The sequence below is a fragment of the Gossypium arboreum genome, chromosome 6, assembly GCF_025698485.1.
Source record: "Gossypium arboreum isolate Shixiya-1 chromosome 6, ASM2569848v2, whole genome shotgun sequence".
NCBI classification, from domain to species: Eukaryota; Viridiplantae; Streptophyta; class Magnoliopsida; order Malvales; family Malvaceae; genus Gossypium; species Gossypium arboreum.
Window position 1 is genome coordinate 3,877,256 of NC_069075.1, and position 15,125 is coordinate 3,892,380.

At 33.3% G+C, this 15,125-nt stretch overlaps 2 protein-coding genes across 4 annotated transcripts; one reads left to right on the forward strand and one right to left on the reverse strand.

Annotated features, from left to right (window-relative positions):
• Positions 1 to 2,985: 2,985 nt before the first annotated feature.
• Positions 2,986 to 8,097, forward strand: LOC108457462 (organic cation/carnitine transporter 7-like). 3 transcript variants are annotated; one of them, XM_017756540.2, is made up of 7 exons: positions 2,986 to 3,646; positions 4,237 to 4,514; positions 5,334 to 5,571; positions 5,701 to 6,229; positions 6,323 to 6,525; positions 6,614 to 7,174; positions 7,745 to 8,097. In XM_017756540.2, the coding sequence occupies exons 2-6, from the start codon at positions 4,243 to 4,245 to the stop codon at positions 6,860 to 6,862; spliced, it is 1,491 nt and encodes a 496-aa protein (XP_017612029.1). In that variant the 5' UTR covers positions 2,986 to 3,646; positions 4,237 to 4,242; the 3' UTR covers positions 6,863 to 7,174; positions 7,745 to 8,097. The 3 variants fall into 3 exon arrangements, with proteins under 3 accessions (XP_017612029.1, XP_052885761.1, XP_052885762.1); XM_053029801.1 differs by having other exon boundaries at positions 7,760 to 8,097; XM_053029802.1 differs by having other exon boundaries at positions 7,765 to 8,097.
• Positions 8,098 to 8,906: 809 nt separating this feature from the next.
• LOC108457346 (leucine-rich repeat receptor protein kinase HPCA1-like) lies at positions 8,907 to 13,915 on the reverse strand. The gene is made up of 18 exons (XM_053029591.1): positions 13,474 to 13,915; positions 13,203 to 13,323; positions 13,060 to 13,131; positions 12,901 to 12,975; positions 12,752 to 12,823; positions 12,514 to 12,675; positions 12,345 to 12,419; positions 12,183 to 12,254; positions 12,040 to 12,111; positions 11,881 to 11,949; positions 11,728 to 11,802; positions 11,461 to 11,532; positions 11,249 to 11,380; positions 10,535 to 11,169; positions 10,312 to 10,448; positions 10,013 to 10,232; positions 9,702 to 9,937; positions 8,907 to 9,634 (listed from the first exon to the last, which is right to left on the reverse strand). Exons 1-18 carry the CDS (start codon positions 13,553 to 13,555, stop codon positions 9,200 to 9,202), a joined length of 2,814 nt encoding a protein of 937 aa, XP_052885551.1. The 5' UTR covers positions 13,556 to 13,915; the 3' UTR covers positions 8,907 to 9,199.
• Between the last annotated feature and the right edge of the window lie 1,210 nt (positions 13,916 to 15,125).

Below are 15,125 nucleotides of genomic sequence, written 5' to 3' on the forward strand. Positions count from 1 at the left end.
AAAATTTCCTCTATGTAATTTTGGTAAGATGCCAAAGTTTTAGAGAAAAGAAAGATGAGATAATTGAGAAGGATGAGAGAATCTTTGCTTGTAAAAAATGAGGAGAAATGACTTCCTATTTATAGGATTCTCAAAGAAGTAAAGTGATCCAAAAAATTGAATAGCAATATTGCAATGGTCAGATTTCAACAATCATATCATAACGGTCAGACTTTTACATTATTAACAAATACAACGTTCTACATTACAAATTGTGCAAATAGTAATAAACCAGGTCTCTTTGTTTTTGATGTACCACCTCATGGTGTTAGCAAGATGTTATTAGTAGATGCAATGGGTTTTGCTAAGGAGATGTATGCATTGCAATGAGTAGGGCCATTTAGTTGTTCTCCTTTATTCCACCATTGAAAAACATGGCATGCAAGGATAGATCATGAAAGATTTATATGTTTGCTAGCCAACACTATACTATATTTTTCTGACTTTAATTCTTTAAAATTTAATCAACAAAGGAAAATAAAAGAAATTAGGATTGTTTAATATTTTCTAAAAAAAAATATTTTTTTTTCTTTTTAGTAATAAAGTAATTGTTGATTTAGCCAACATAATTGACATGTTCTGTCCTACTACTTGCTCCGTTTATCATTTTTTCGATACAATATTAGGAGTAAAAGATGGGGATAATACAATTTAAATTCACGGCAAATAAATGTCTGACAAAAGTTTTAACTACTACTCCATTCAAGTTAAGACAAAACATTTTTACCAATTAATAGTTATATATAGTACATTATGAAAATTAATATAGCAAGACAGGACAGGGTAGGGTAGGGTAATAAATTACAATAATCGATCTATATATACTCTCCAAAGAAAAAAGTCCACACCACTCCTTCCCAATCTACTTTTCAAAAAATAAATCACTCTATTCAAAGTAAATCAATTCGGAATTTATCGCCTTTAATTTTGATCCAATTTGATACTAAAATTGCAAATGTTATATCTATTACTCCAACTTTTTTTCCTCTTAAAATAATAGCTAAAAAGAGATATTAAAAAATCAGAAAATTCTAAAAAAACTATAAAAACAAATGAGAAAAAATTAAAATTTATATTTTTTCCAAAAATTAAAATAAGGTATTTTACTATTCATGACCCATCCAATATATTAGAATGCCAAGTCTAATAATAAAATTTTGACAAATCGAAATAGTAAATTTCATTTAATTTTCATAGGAGAGACTAAGTCTTAAATGTTGAATAAATAGAAAGACTAATTGCATTTTATCTTTGAAATTTCAAAAAAAAATATTGATCTTGTGGTCCATGAATAAAAGAACTAATTGCAGACATGGTACAAAGAGTCCTTTAAGTAATAATGTTAACTTTTTTAGTGTTTAATTGTGCTCCAAGTTGATTTGATGAAAGTTCATAATTAATTAATAATGTTAGCAATTAATTTTCATCATATCAACTTTAAAACCGAAAGTAGATACTATAAAATTAACATTATTACCTTTAGATGTCAAAACATATAAGTTTTGTTAAATACAGTACAAGATTGGATAAAAAATAACATAATTATCACATTGGAGAAATATTATTAAACTCGGTATTAAATGATATATTAAGCCAAATAATTATATAAATTAATTTATTTAAAGTTTTTCCGTCATTCTTTCACTTGAGATCTTGAAATTTTAAAATTTCGAGTTTAAGCCTTATCTGGTGTGAACCATCATGTGGCTTTTTCTTTTAATTTATTTTATATATTTGAAATATTATATCATGTTTGACTAAATTTTTAAATAATTTAGTGAATTGTTTCTTTTCTAATTTTTCACTTTATTTTGAATTTCACCTTTTTTGAATTTTATGCACTTTTATTAAAAATACTTTAATTTAATTTTTATTTTTGAATAATATTTGAGAAGTTTTATAATTTTTTATATATTTAAAATAAACTTTTTTATCTCATTAAGAGTTTTATTTTAAAATTTACTTTAATATTATAAGTGGCTCAACAATATTTTTTCTTTAGTAGAATTATATCTAAACTACATTTTAATATGTTGCTTTAATTAATATTATTACTAAAATAATTTTATTTTTTAGTTTAATCATTATATTAATAATATTTGATCGTATTTTCTGAAAAATATTAAAGTAAAAAAAATTTACATGTTTAAGATTATATCGGTATCCACGTTCCCTTGTTGCATCGTAGAATATGGGTAGTAAAATCCTCTATAACCCTACCACCAATACTCCATGGTATGGTCAAAGCTACATCTTCTTACACCCTAATAAGATTTTTCACGATCCTACCACCGACCTTACATAATAAGATATCTTTTCAAGAGGATCTATATTAAGTTAATTGTCTATATAAGCCATCTCTACCACCAAAAAGACTCTAAGATACAAACCATACATAAATACTTTCTTGGCTTACGACATGAATCTTTTTCTATTTCCAACCTCACATATTGTACATGACACATTGTTTCATGGAATGTGCACTCATGTGTAACCACCTTGCCAAGTCAACTATCTAGATTAGGGAAAGGCCCAATGATACCTCGCCAATAAGAAACACTTTTTGACGTAAGTCAAGTGGATTATTGCAAAGTAACATAAAAATTTATTCAAAAACTACTCTTGTTGTATCCTAACACACATACAATGAAGTCTTCTTCAACTCTACCACTAACTCTTCTTATATAGTATAATTAAATCACATAATCCTATCAACTTAACATATATAATTTTATCAAAACTCTTAAACTAAAAGATATTCAGAAATTAATACAATACCAACCGAATTAATCTCACTCAAAAAAAAAACCTAAAAAATATACAAAGGTATATACTATATAGACACATGTAAGACAATGAGAAATAAGATGGATCACATCTTGATTTCATTTGACTGAGCTTTAAACCTACGGCATCATCCATGGCTTAATTGTGCTTTATAAATATTAAACCTTTTTTTAATTGGTTCAAGGAAAATGACATAGAAAGAGACCATATTATACCCAAAGTCAAACAGATCTAAGATCTATACAAACTTATTCCTTAATCTACCTGTTTGGTAAAAGGGAAAAAAAAATCAATCTTTATTATCATCTATTACGATATTTTCTAATCTAAGGCATTCAATTAAAAAAAGGCAAAATATAAAAGGAGAAGTATAAACAAAGAAAACAAGGCTCCTACAAAAAAGGGTCCAACAGAACAAATCCAGAAGTTCCTTCCATTTCTTTTGATTTCAAATTTGATGGGAGGAGGAGGAAGAAGAAGAACCAGAGGCTAAGGTTAGCGGTGGGAGAAATTTCCTAACTCTAGAGTGGCTGTTGAATAAGTCAAACCCCTCCTTTCAAATTAAATAAAGAAAAAAAAAGACCAACCAAGAACACCCAAATCTTCATTGGCACAAATGCATTCTTCCTATTTTTCATCTTTAATTTATTTCGCTTAAAGTCAACCCCTTTTATTTTTGTTTCTTCGATTCTTCATTTGTTTTTTTTTTTAACACAAAAAGAAGATTTTTTTTTCGGTTTCATCTCTACATTCATACGAAGACGGAGAAGACGAAGAAAAAGAACATTCCCATTCTGTTTTTTGGTCAAGCTTCAATCAGGTTCCTTTTCTTTTTCTTTTTTTTTTTTGTTTCAAATTCTGGGTTTTTCTTGTTTTTGTGATTTCTTTTTTGTTTATATTTTGTTATTGACCCTGAAATCTAGTCAAGACTTTTTTTTCATGCGATTTGCGTATCGCATTGTTGTTTTTCTGGTAATTAATTAATTGATTATTGTTCAAAGATGATTCCTTTTTGGTATATTCTTGTGTGTGGGATTCAAAAACTGATGGGATTCAGATCTATATTCCTAGTAACTTGGTGTGTGTTATGCATACATTTGTATTTTCATTAATGGATGAACACTATGTTTGGGATTTAGGGTCTAGATAGTTTTTTTGGTGCAAAATGATCAAATTTGGAGAAGAAACTAGATTTTAGGTGATTTAATATAGTTATATACAAGATGGATATGGGGTATGAGTGTCGGTGGTATATAACTTCATGTTGTAGATCTGTTTGTGAATACATCTTCATGTTTTAGATCTGTTAATGGATATAATTTTCATGATATAGATCTGAAAAATATTTGTTGAATTTGCTTGTTATGTTATTTAACAAGCTTACTTTCACATCTTATTTTCTTTTATCAGTGTTTAATGGGAGAAGATGGAACACCCACCTTTACTGTGGATGATGCCCTTTTGCACATGGGGTTTGGAAAGTTCCAAATTCTCGTGCTTGCTTACGCCGGAATGGGGTGGGTTTCGGAAGCTATGGAAATGATGTTACTCTCATTTATAGGACCAGCAGTTCAATCTTTATGGGGTCTTACTTCTCATCAAGAGAGTTTAATAACCAGTGTGGTTTTTGTTGGAATGCTTGTTGGTGCCTATTCCTGGGGTGTAGTCTCAGATAAATATGGAAGAAGGTGAGAACTTTTTGTCGAATTCACATTTTTATTCTTGCATTCAATCCCTGTTTTGATGATTCGTGTTTTCTTTAGATGAATATGCCTCAATATTGGTACCTTGCTTTACCCCCAATGCAACACAATTACAGGTGCTTGGCATATAATGTGTTGAGGGTGAGTATCCACTTTGGAGTGTCTCACTCCCTCAATGATGGAGGTATTGTTCTTGGGGTATCTAAGCTTGGTTTCAGTCCTGGGTTTTTGTCTCTCTATTCTGAGGAGAGCCCAAAGGGATTCACGGAGTTTTGGCGGGAGCGCTTAGGTCTATCAAGAAAATATTTTTATCATTTTGGCCTTGTTGGGGTTAGAACCCAAACCCTTAAAGGGTCTTAGTGGTTAAGAATACTACCACTAGGGCTAGGGTTTGAACCCCACCAAAATGATAAAACATTTCTTTGGTGCTCCTGCCAAAACTCTGTGAACCCCTTCTCTCCACGGAGTAGAGGGATAAAAACCTGAGGCTAAGTCGAGTATAGATACGTTGGGAACAATAACTCCACCGTTAAGAGAGTGAGACACACCAAAGCAAATACTCGCCCTCAACATAATGCATAAAGAAAAATCGATGAGTTAGTTCACTTGATGTGCTTTGGTAACAAGACTAAGATACAAATATCTCGTCCACTCATGGAAAGAGGCCTTGCTCTTGCACTTTACTACCTTTTTCTTTATGCAAAACTGATTGTTTTTAACCTTTTTAATGGAAGTAAAAGTGGCTTTGATGTTCCTCTGTGTTGCATATTCTTCTGACCTATAATATCTGTTTATTTCTTTCAGGAAAGGGTTCCTCATCACTGCAATAGTTACTTCGGGAGCTGGCTTTTTGAGTGCCTTGTCTCCAAATTATATTTCATTGATTATTCTTCGTTGTTTGGTTGGTCTGGGTTTGGGAGGTGGCCCTGTTCTTTGCTCCTGGTTTCTAGAGTTTATTCCTGCCCCAAGCCGAGGAACTTGGATGGTTGTTTTCCAAGCATTCTGGACTTTTGGGACGATTTTTGAAGCCTCACTCGCATGGGTATAAATATAATATTGTTTGCCTCACCCTTAGATTATACCGGTTATTATTACATCAAAGAATTAAATGCATATTACAATATCATGTTAATTTTTCCCCCTTATCGACATTATTTTTTCATTCTTTCAGTTTGTGATGCCACGGTTGGGATGGAGATGGCTACTTGCTCTATCTTCTATCCCTTCTTCGATTCTCCTTCTATTCTATGTATTTGCACCTGAATCACCCCGATATCTATGCCTGGAAGGTAGAAAAGAAGAAGCGCTCGTTGTTTTGGAGAAAATAGCGAGAATAAATGGAGCAAAATTGCCTACTGGAGTTCTTGTTTCCGAGAATGAAATCGAGTTAGTTGGAAAAAGTACCCCAACAGAAGATACATTGTTGCTTCAAGCAGAAGATAACGGATACGAAGCTCCTAAGGAAATGAATCCTAAAGCCGGAGGCATCTCGACGCTGTTACAACTTCTTTCTCCAGAATTAGTTCGGTCAACCACACTCTTATGGATGGTATTCTTCGGAAATGCATTTTCGTATTATGGCCTTGTATTACTCACAACGGAATTGCACAATGGACGTAATACATGTCGTCCGGAAGAATTGCAAACAGTAAAATACGAGGGCGTTAGCTACAAAGATGTTTTCATTACTACTTTTGCTGGTATGTAATTATTTATTCTACTTATAATAGTTTATTTCCAATGCTCATGGAAGGCACCTTGCTAACATCTAGCTTCGGTTTTTTTCCCTCTAGAGTTCCCCGGCCTCCTGATATCCGCTTTCACTGTCGATCGATTTGGTCGTAAGTTCTCAATGTCAGCTATGTTCTTCCTGTGTTGCATTTTCCTGTTTCCTTTGGTAGTCCATCAGCCTCAGGGTCTTACAACCGGCCTCCTCTTTGGTGCTCGAATATGCATCACTGCCAGCTTCACGGTTATGTATATATACGCGCCAGAGGTAATGCATATGGATGTTACTGTTCTTTCTTGTTGATTCTAATTAACTTACGTGTGAAGTAACAATTTTTTTTGTTTTTAAATTGTAGATATATCCAACATCTGTTAGATCAACTGGTGTTGGAATTGCGAGCTCAATGGGAAGAATTGGTGGGATGGTATGTCCGCTCGTGGCGGTAGGTTTAGTGCATGGATGTCATCAAACTGCCGCCATTATGTTGTTCGAGGTTATAATTTTTGTAGCAGGGATATGTGTACTTCTGTTCCCAGTAGAGACCATGGGTCGGGATTTGAGCGATAGCATTTCCAGTTCAAAACAAACGAGTGGGTCGATTTAAAATAGTGAGGGCTTTCCCCCTTTCTGTATAACAGTTGTTTTATTACCCAAAAAAAAAAAAAAAAAGAAAATAAAGAAGTACTTGGACTTCCATATCAAAATAGCTTTTCCCAATATTTTCTCCCTGCAAACATATTTTTCGTTACATTTTCGAGAATTCAGTAGCTTTTATGGTTTAATATCGGGGGTGGGGGAACCTTTATGACGTCTTCCTCTTTTGATGGCATCCATGTCGGGAAAAGAAAGCAGTTTACAATGGCAGCATTAGGATTTCATTTTGGTGGAAGCTAGAAGATAAAGTCAGACCGTGCCGGTAAGTTACATCTTCATCACTTGAATTCTTTATTGCCTGCTCTTTAGCACTCGAATCTCTGCCATGCCTGCATGTTCGATGATTCGTATTCATCGTAAAACTTCATTTTTACTATCGTTTCGAGGTTTGGCTTTTGATTGATTATCGAATGGTTCTTATTTTTTCTTCAGCTGCTTTCATAGTTTAGCATAAATGCGTGATTTTTGTTACCTATTAGGAGTCAGATTACATTTTACTTCCTTTACTAAAAAAATAACAAATTAATTCATGTATATTAGATTAAAGAGTAAATTGCTCATTTCTAGTACAAAATTCATGTGTATCTCATTCTGAGGGACAATGATAAATTTTAAATAGTAGAAATGAATGTAATTTTTAATAGAAGGTCTCGATTTGCTTTTTGATTTAATTTATAAGGATTAATTTGTTATTTTTTTGAGTAAAAGGAGTAAAATGTAATCTAACTTCTATACAAGATATTTTTTTATAGTTTTTAAGGCTACTATTCCATGCATGAAGGATTTTAACCCCTGACATTGGATAGCCATGTTTTGTTCTGTTTTTTTAAAGCAAAGCAACTTGCAGTGCAGACCAACCAGTTTCAGAGCAGACATGAATAGTTGCAGGGGCAGGTGCTTCATCACTTTCAGAGGTCGTAGAAATTGTCACTTTAAGACAAAACATGAATATTCATCATTGCTGCCATAGGATTTTGGTAGGAAAAAAGGGGGAAATTATTTGGATTTTATATAAATATATATACACCTTATACGAGGAGAAATTCAGTTACACTAGTGGAAAATATTTTAATTTTATATTCTTTTGGATTTAATATTTTAACCATTGGATTTAGTGATATATTTGTATTCATTATGTATGTAAAATTTTAATTTTAAATTTATTTAATATCTTTATCGTATGAATCGAATTATTATAATTTTTAATATATTAAATAAATAGTTAAATATTTTCTAATTTGCACAGAATTTCACCTTACCCTTCGAAGCAGGCCTCCAACTTTTGGATTAAATACATATCAAGGGTTTCAATTTTTTTCAAGTTAAGTTTTGAATTTATAATTGTTATTATATTGGGATTTGAATTAAGCAATTATTCTTAAATTGGAGTTTAATATATTTTTTTGTTCAAGTTAGGGTTTGAATCAATTTTTTATATTGACAATTGATCCTATGTTAGGGCTTGAACTAAGCAAATGTTCTTACAACGGGTTTGAAATTTTTTTGTTCAAATTAGATATTAAACTTGATAATTTCTTTTTACATTAGAGTTTGAATTAGACAAACTGTTCTCACATTGGGGTTTAAATTTTTTTTTTGTCCAAGTTAGTCTTTGGAACTTGCAATTGTTTCTATATTAGGGCTTGAATTTGACAATTATTCTTACATTAGGGTTGAGAAGGAAATATTAGGGACTAATTTGGACAAAAGAAATTTCAAGTCTAAAATGTAGGAACAGTTGTCAAGTCCAGGACTTAATTTGGATAAAAAAAAGTTTAAGCCTCAATATGGAAATAATTGTTAAGTTTAAGGCCTAATTTGAACAAAAAAAGTTGAAGCCCCAATGTGAGAATTATCAGGCTCAAGAATCTACTCTTAAAACAAAATTTATTATTATATCGAAGTTATTTTGAATGATAATTGTTCTGAATATAAACTGTATTATAAATTTGAGTTTTTACTCTGAAGAAAATAATAAAAATTTTTATTTGGAGTTATCTAATAAAGTAAATTCATTTATTTGTAAGAAAAAATAATAAAAGAAGCAATATGTAATCAAATTTTATATTACAATTTTATCATATAATATGCAACAAAATAAAAATAGAAGATCCCACAATCAACTCAAGCACCTCTCAATTGTTACAAAGTTCATTGCTCCTAGAAAGCAAATCAAACTAGTAATAGAAATGACATCCAAATTCCAAAGGCCTCTATCTTGTAGGCTTTTAAGTCCTCACTCAATCGGTTCAACCCAAATCAAATCCGGCTCATTTTATGAATACCTTTAAATTTTATTACCGTACGGATGTTGAGGAGTTCCCTTATTTGCATCTTCATAAGTAGCCGAACTCGAAGCTGATTCCGCATACGGATTCAAACCGGCTACCTGCATAATGTTTTCAATCTCTTTCACTACTTCACCCATTGTAGGCCTATCAGTTCTTGCTTCTTCAACACATCTCATTGCTAAATCTACAAAGTTTTCCAACCCATGGGGTATTGTATCTGTATCTAAACCAATGGCTGGATCAAGAATCTCTTGGAGATTATATAAACTTCTCGATTTATCCATCGATGTCGCCACTTCTCTTACGATATATTTCCCGTGCTCTATCGGTTTTCTTGCCGTTACTATCTCTAACATCACTACTCCAAAGCTATAAACATCGCTTTTTTCGGTCAATTGTTGGGTCATATAATATTCAGGATCCAAATAACCCTACAACAGTAAATACCATTAGCATTATGTAAAACCGGTCATTAAAACAAAATCTAAACAGACTCACCATTGTACCCTTCACTTGAGTCGTAACATGACCCTTTTCGCTATCACCCATTGGTTTCGAGAGCCCGAAATCAGCAACTTTAGCATTTAAGCGTTCGTCTAATAAGATGTTCGTGGACTTGACATCTCTATGAATAATCGGAGGATTCGCGAGCTCGTGAAGATATGCAAGACCTCGAGCTGCACCGAGTGCTACTTTTAGTCGCCGGGCCCAATCCAGTCGGATTCCCGACTTCCCTGTTCCGAATAAGCATTACTAGTATTAATTCATTTCTTGGTAACATATGGTCATTACTAGATGAAGGGTGGTACCTGATAGACTATCACCAAGAGAACCATTGGCAACATACTCATATACTAGTATTTGTTCATCTCGTTCGAAGCAAAATCCGAGTAGACTGACGACGTTTTTATGATGAACTCTCGATAGAAGCTCGATCTCTGTTTTGAATTCGAGCCCACCTTGCATAGAACCTTGTTGAGCTCGTTTGATGGCAACGAGTTCCCCGGTCGGTAAAGTTCCTCTATAAACCTGTAAGTTCATAAACATAAAACCAACATGAATACATGGAGCATTAGACCATCAAAAGAGAATGAGAGCCAAACTTAACCTTTCCGTAACCGCCTGATCCAATATCGCAGGCATCGGAAAAATTATTCGTGTATTTCTTAAGTTCATCGAAAGGGAAACATCTTGCTCCTTTCAACTGAGGACTATCACCAAAGCTCTTCTTAGAATCCCAGCTTGCTGTGTTATTTTACAGAAGAGAATCAGTCATAAAGCCGAGATAGCTGACTGAAAAAAGAGCTAAGTAAACGAAATATTCATCGTACCGAACGGATTACTGTTTTTGTTTGCTCTTTCGGCTCTCATCTTTTGACGATAAGCGTAAATCCCAGCGAGCATTAACAGTAGGAAAAACACCAAAGCAGCAACTCCTGCTCCGATTTTGATAGCAATGCTTGAATTCTTCGATTTTTTATCATCGAGAAAGTGTTCGTATTTGTCACCATTAAAGACATAAGGTCCAAAGAATTCTTTTGGAGGCTTGAAAGTTTGGTTGCTAAATGCAAATGCAAGCATTGAAATTCCACTTCTATTGAAACTATCTGCTCCATATGGAAACACACTAAGGTCCAATAGCAGATATTGAAACTGATCCTTCCTCGGATCACTTAACGAAACGGTTTCCACCGGAAGTTGATGTGTCTGGAAGAACTTCATCAAAGCTTGCTCAAGAGAAAGATACGGAGCTGTGTTTCCTAACTCCGTGAAGGTATAGCCTCTAAACAGTAGTGTTCCGGTATATGGATATGCACATGTACATGTTGGGCTCGTGATTTGACTCGAACGACACGAACCCGATACACAGTTCTTTTGAGGTGTTGAATAGAAGGACTTTCGTGAAGGTAGTTGGCAATACTTGTCGGCTTTTCCAGTCTCCATACACACCGGGTTATCTACAAGTCTGCAAAAACCAGTTGAACGAAACTTAGTAACTTTAACAAGCATTAATGATTTTAAACACCAAGTCTGGCTTAGCTTACACTATTTCAAAATTGTATCCGGCATCATTGAATTCCGAAATCTTATTGTTCCGCAAATCTACGAGTTGTAGTTGGTTGGTAAAACTCGTGCCGATTACCAATGTACCATTAAGTTGGTTGCTTTCTAGTTCCCTGTCAACAAATATAACAGCAATAAGGTGAACAAAAGACCAACCATATAACACATTTATATAAGGTCAAGCCATACTCACACAGCCTGCAAATGTGGAAGCTCAAAGAACGTGGTCGGAACTTGACCTTGAAGTTTAATACTTCCCATCATTCTGCCATAGAAACGAATATATCATTAAACGGTACTTATCCCAAGAGGTCCATGTCAAGAATTGCTTATATAAACGGTAAACGAGACTGTTTTTCGGTTCAAATCATATCAACAAGGCTATATAAGCTACCATCACGGTGCATGGTCCTGAACTAAATCAAATGCTTGAAAAATCTGTTGGTAAAGAGGGAAATACATTATTGTTAGCAATGTCAAGGACTCGAGCCACGAAGGAAAATCCGATGGAATGAAAGTATTATTGCTCAAATGTCTGCACAATCATGTAAACAGAAAGATGATGACGGTGAGTAGGCAAATGACAGTATATCTTGTGAGTTAGGTTACTTACAAGGTGCTTAAACTGGTCATGCCTGTAAGGTCAGGCAAAGGACCAGACAGCTTATTATTGGACAAAAACCTGAAAATCAACACCAAATGCGCTTAATTAAGAGATGATAATAGTTCTGTTTTCAAGTAGATAAACAAGTGCATACGTCGTATAGCTTACAGCTCATGAACATTTGTAAGGTTGTTGAGATTCAATGGAAGACTCCCACTTAGTGAATTGTTATCAAAGCGTCTGTTGCCAACATAATACATTAGACCGACAATATGAACACAAATTCACTCGAGTACTTTCGAGATACTCACACTACTTCCAGAGCTTGCACAAGTCCAAGGGTCGAAGGAAGAGGTCCAGAGAGTTTGTTGCTTTCGAATAGCCTGTAAGACGAAAACGAAATGTTAGGAACACAAGTTTCATGCTGTTATGTCTTGAACTTTTCATCACACGAAAAACCGAATGCAACTTACACATGTATCAGTTCCATATCTGAACTGAAAAGTTTAGATGGGATAGTCCCAGAGAGTTTATTCTTCCCGAAATGGCTGTAGATTACAAAGAACAACATCGTTAGGATACGGAAAATAGAACAACCATGGCAAGAAAAAGTACATAAAATTACACGGAAATTTGACATACAAGTGTTTGGTATGAATCAACAAGTCAAGCCCTGGTGTTGATCCATTCGAAACTGGAATTGGTCCTTCAAGTTGGTTGTCAGCCATGTCTAACCAATAAAGATTCGATAAATTACCGATGGTCGGTGGAATATGTCCGGTGAAGCCATTAGTATTTAGTGATCTGCAGACAATATAAGCCAGCATGAAACTATCTATGATTGTATTGGCCAAAAGAGGTAATTAGGACAAATACTTACAAGAATCTCAACTGTGGCAGTGATCCTATTGTGTAAGGAATTTGACCAATGAAACCACAACCAACCAAGATTCTGCCAACATAAAGAAAAAGGGGTCATTTACTCATTTATGTTAGGTGATGCTTTGATTACAAAATAGAACTTCTTACAAGTTTTTTAGCTTCTTTAAATTTCCTATCGATCCCGGAAGAGATCCGGTGAGTTCGCGGTTAAAAGATAAATCCCTGAAAGACAAAAAATGATGCTAATATCAAAGATGTTTGTATTAAGCCATGGAAACAAGTTGCATATGCAAAAAAAGGACTTACAATTGCTGCAATTCAGATAACATCGCGATGTCTCCCGATAACTCTCCAACCAAGTTCATGTTTGGTAATGTTCTGAAACAGAAACAAAACAACATTAGATAAAATCCCGAAGTCGAAACAACATGAACGAAACAACGACTTACATCGAGGTCACACGAGAACCAGTACATTCGATTCCAACCCAACTATCACCACAAGGGTCTGCTCCTGTCCAACTAGGAGGTAAATTTTGCCACTCATCCGTGAGAGATCTTAGAGCAGCATCTGTAAGAATTGGACAAAACAGGTTCCCTTAGTCAGACACCAATGATAAATTCTATATGACAGACAGTGCAATCTTCAAGTTCATGTCATTTTTGCAGTAAATTAGCATGCATATACATACATAAATGATCAAAGAACAACAGAACTTACAATCCCTGCCATCAGTAGTAGCTGTTGTGATATAGATTTGAACTGAAAAAGCTAGCAAAAGCACCCAAATTGTTGAACCCATTTGTGAGATTAACCAAAAGGATTCCACAGTTGAGAGTTGAAGAGCTTAAAAATATTTGGATTTTCTTTCTAATTTAGCATCAAACAACAAAACACATTTGACATGACATTAACCAGTTCTGTTTTCTGTTACTAGTTATGAACAAAAGAGAACAAAGTCTGGGTATTTCAGATACATCAAAAAAAAGGTATAAAATGGTAGTTTGAGTGGATCAACAAATTGAAATTTGTTCTAAAAAACACAAACATTAGCCATGGACACCCAAGTTTTGGCTTTTTTTGTGTTTCCCAATTATTTAGCTGACGTCGAAGTCAACGATCTTAAAGTTCGGATGGTTGAGATTAATAAAAATCCAGATAAATTATTCTTTTTAATGGGACTAAAAAACATTAATTTTTTAATATAAAATACATACGAATTTTCATACAGATTATCATATTTAAAACTTTCATATTTAAATTAATATTTCCATTAAAAGAAAAACAACATTTAACTTAAAAATCCTTTAAATACATATTCAGGGTCGGATATATATCTTTATCTAATCTAAACACTAACACCTAAATTTAGTTGTCAGTGATAAATAAATGGAGCCAGGCCAACTAGCCAGCCTTCCAAGTGAGTCACACGAACATGGCCCCAAGCATTAAAGTATAATAAATATCTTGCATGGCAACAATTGAAAGATAGGTGGGTTTTTGTTGAAATAATTAAAAGTTTGAAGAATTGTATAATTAGACATGTTCATAGGTCGGGTCATTCGGTCCGGCCCGAAAGCCCGTCTAAAATGTGGAAGAGTTTGGGAAAAAATATAAGTCTAAAAAATGGGTTTAGAAAAAAAAGACCTGCTTAAAAAATGGGCTGGGCCTCGGGTAAGGCATTTTTGGCCTAGGCCTAGCCCGAATTCACTAAAGGATAAAGAAAATCTATTTTTTTATTTTTTAATATTATTTTTTTATTGTTTTCTCCTATTTTGCTACTATTTTACTATTATGTTGCTAATATTTTGTTGTTATTGTTTGGATATTATATAAAACTTATTTTATTGTTAATTTTGTTATTATTTTAAAGACATTTGTTAATTCTGTTATTATTTTAGAGACATTTGCTTGTTACGTTGCATCTATCTTAGTTTTATTTATATATATACTTTTTAAAATTTATTTTTGTCATGAATTTCTTTTTAAGTGGAAGTCCATCATGATCAAGATAAAGTTTTGATATATTTTAAATTCTAATAGTTATTAGAATTAGATCTCTACTTTTTTTATACTTTTTATGCCTATAAATAGAGACTCTGATGAAGTATTGTAAATTACCCTTTTTGATCAATAAAGTACATGCTCTATTGCTTTTGTATTTTTTTTGTTCTTTATTCTTTCCATATCTCTTTATTTTATAATACGTTATCAGCACGATGATTCTTTATTTTTTTCAAAATCTTTCGAAGTCATCCCACAGACCAAATTCTTTTACACCTTAAACTTTCACACTTAAAACTTTATATTCGGGATGTTGAAAGATTCAATCTCAGAATGGATTATAGTTCTTATTCTCGATCTTTAGTTTA